The sequence below is a fragment of the Lathyrus oleraceus genome, chromosome 3 (assembly GCF_024323335.1).
Source record: "Lathyrus oleraceus cultivar Zhongwan6 chromosome 3, CAAS_Psat_ZW6_1.0, whole genome shotgun sequence".
Taxonomy (NCBI): Eukaryota; Viridiplantae; Streptophyta; class Magnoliopsida; order Fabales; family Fabaceae; genus Lathyrus; species Lathyrus oleraceus.
The window spans coordinates 184,035,539-184,039,168 of NC_066581.1; the positions used below are offsets into that span (position 1 = coordinate 184,035,539).

The window sequence follows — 3,630 nt, forward strand, 5'->3', positions numbered from 1 at the left end:
AAATGATCATTATTAGTTCATCGGTGAATGTAAGTCAACTGTAATAAAAACTGAATGTGAATGTAAAATTCAATACACAGAAATAACTTATGCTTCTCTTTGCTAGTTCTAACCGTTATAACACTATATAGTAAACAAGAGGATAACAAATAATACACATTAAAGTTCATAATGTAAAGTCAAATTAAGGATAAATATCTATTATACATGTGGCAATATATATTTTAGCATATATAAAGTAATAATACCGTTTGATTTTCATGCACACGACACCTTTTGCTTCTCTTCCATTTAACACATAACTGGCATATGAATCCAAACACGTCTCTCTCTCTCTCTTTCTCTCTCTCCCAACTCTTAAGTTCAAAGCTTCAGCCTCCAATGCTTTTTAAACAATTACAAACTTTGCAGAATTAGATCAAAAGAAACTAGAACAAAAGAAAAAAAACAGCTAGCTAAATTTATAGAGATTGCTGAAAAGATTCTAAAGTTGCACGTTATTCTTTGTCATGTGAAGTATCAAAACTGTTCCTGATCAACAACAACACAGTATATTACATGGCAGAGCTTCTATTATTCACATGTCTTTCACTACTTTTTCTTATTACTCAAGAGAATTGACAAAAAGAGAAACACCCTCTAATTTTTTTTTATAATTATTTCTTTTCCTAAGGTGAGTTTTTATTTATTTATAATTAATCACATATAATCTATAGTTTTTATTTATTATTATTGTTTTGAATCTAATTATTTATTTTTATTTTTTGCAGTGAAATTTTCATTTTGAGAAAGTACTTATTATGCTGCTAAGAAACAGATCAAGAGCAGTGACTAAGCCAAATTTAATGGCTGATCACAGTTCTCAACAATCTTCCAATAATCAAAACTGTGCTAAAAAATCAATCCCTTCTCTATTTGGTTCGCCAAAGTTATTCAGAGATTTCACTGCCAACAACAATAATACTAGTCTCTCAGAAGCTTTGAAAAGTCCAACTTCAATTCTTGACACTAGAATATTACTATTATCCCCTTATGCCTTTGGAAAATCACTTTTTCATGACAAGAAAATCCAAACTGTTTCCAACAAAACTTTCTCATCAAGAAGCATTGGTCTTGCTCTTATAGGTAATGATGATTCAGTTGATGAGAATGATTCTGTTGAACATAACAAAGGAAATGTTTTGTTTGGAACACAGCTTAGAGTTAAAATTCCATCTGAGTCTCACTCTCAAACCATAGTCAAAGACGAACCAAATTCTATGTCTTTGAGTGAGATGGAACTTTCTGAAGAATATACATGTGTGAAGTCTCATGGACCTAATCCAAGAACTACTCATATTTTCAATAACTATGTTGTTGAAGAGAGTTATTGTTCTTTGCCACAAAAATCTAACTCATGCTATGGTAACTTTCTTGGAGTTTGTTACACCTGCAAGAAACATCTTGAGCAGACAAAGGACATCTTTATTTATAGGTGAGTTTCTTTTTCTAGTTTTTCTATCTTTTGCATTTTCCATGAATTCTTATTTATGAAGCACAAACAAATAAACTCAGACACAACACCGACACTGATACATGTCAAACACTGAACACGTTTTTGTTCAGTGATATGTATACAGTGATATAGATTATTTGTGTTGTATAATTGTATTTAGATATATTGTTAATTTTAATTTTCAGAGGAGAAAAAGCTTTCTGTAGTAAAGAATGCAGGCACAGAGAAATGGTGATAGATGGTGTAGAAAGTTAAGAAGAATTTGAAAGTACTAATGCTTAATTTTGAGGATGATAATTAACAAGCAAGGAGAAAGTGAAGACAAATTTTTTCTATTATTCCTCATTATGATATGATGACTAGGTTGGTAGTATTAGTAATAACTAATAGTAGTATATTTCATTGTAATAAAAGTAAGTTTTATTTTTATTTTTTTTCATTTTGAAGGGTATTTATTTGTTTTTTTTTGTGTGTTTGTTTTTGAGCTCTCCAATGGAAATAATAGAGATAAGAGAGGGTGTTGAGTTAATTCAAAGTGATGACTTCTAATTTGATTGCTTCTGGTTTTTGCCACCATTGTTTTCGGATGAAGCAGAAGATGATGTGTGATTGAAAACATTGTTATTTTGTCTTTTCTTTTTCTCTCTCAATGAGGTTATGATAATGATGGTGCTGCCTATTATAATAGATGGGGACCGGTTCATTATTTCTCACAAAGATTCCCTTATTGCATGTACTAGTACTCTAATAATGGATATGCATCAAGAGTATACAACAATTTCAGACACAAATATCAATAAAAACAAAGTTATATTATAGTATCCTATTAAATGAATAATGTCAAACTGAATTTTAGAGATTATATAGATATAGAATCTTTTAACATTTTTGGAGTAAAAGATCAACAAAACACAGAAATTATTAATATTTAAAAGATTTAAAATTTAGTTAATAGATCTGCAGGAATATTCGATTACATATTTGAATCAATGACACTCTATTCGTTGATCTTTAAAAGTGAATGAAATTCCAACTACTAAAATAATAAATAAAAAAATCAAATATAAATTAAAAAAATTCATCGAAGTTGAATTTTAAAACTCACCAAAGGTATGATAAAAACATGCTAACAAAATTATATGTAGATTATATATAAAAAAAAGTTTTTACCTTCAAAATAAAAATAAAACTCATATCATACTAATATAATTTAACTCGTTATCAACTAAATCAATACGCTTATGTTTTTACCACTAAATCAGTGTAAATTAGTGTTTTTACAGTACAATTAGTATTAGTAGATATATTAAATTTTATTATTTGATTGAGAAAATTTTAAGCAAAAAATTAGAAAAAAAAGAGAAAAATGACAATGACACAGAAATTATAGATTTGTTAAATGTCATTTTCCTTACCCATTACTTGATCCTCCAATTATTTGAATATTAGGTTACGGTTAGAAACTTTGATACGCATGAATAATAGAGAGATTACCCAAATTTCAAACTTTGGATTAAACTTTAGAATACGTTTCCCATTAATTTAAACCAAAATTATGATTCCTCCTCAAACAAACACATTCTGACAGACACATTTGTCCTCATCCATTTCCTTATTACGTGGCAATAAAAAGGTATAAAATAACTGGAGTCATGATTAAAGGAATAAGCAGAAGCAAATGGAGTTGAAAAGCCAAAATATTTATATGTTACCAAAAAGAAATGAAAAGAAAAAAGCTTATGGTAAAGTTGCTTATACAATGATATAATATGCTTCTTTTCTTTCTTGGAGTTGCCTACATATGGTTATGGTTATGATGATAAAAGATTGAATCATTGGCTTTATACAATTATAGTAAACTAGTATAGTTTTGGGGAAGATGGAAATTAGAGGTCCCATTATGATGGTTGCTTTTGGAAATGTTTTCAAGTGATTTTTCTTTGAGTGTTGAATTTGTGGAACTTTATCTCCGAGTTGAGTTAAGTCTACAATGTGCTGCATAGAAGTTTAAACCAAATTGTTTTGGCAAGAAGCACCTGTTTTATATTTGGCTAAATCTTGTGAATATTTTACTCCAATATTCTTCATTATTCTCAAATTTTACATGTTTTCAAACTAACTCTCCATGTACTCAT

General features: G+C 28.7%; 1 protein-coding gene across 1 annotated transcript; it reads left to right on the forward strand.

Annotated features, from left to right (window-relative positions):
- Positions 1–255: 255 nt before the first annotated feature.
- LOC127126137 (protein MARD1) lies at positions 256–2,024 on the forward strand. The gene is made up of 3 exons (XM_051055007.1): positions 256–673; positions 771–1,474; positions 1,681–2,024. The coding sequence occupies exons 2-3, from the start codon at positions 801–803 to the stop codon at positions 1,748–1,750; spliced, it is 744 nt and encodes a 247-aa protein (XP_050910964.1). The 5' UTR covers positions 256–673; positions 771–800; the 3' UTR covers positions 1,751–2,024.
- Positions 2,025–3,630: the final 1,606 nt, after the last annotated feature.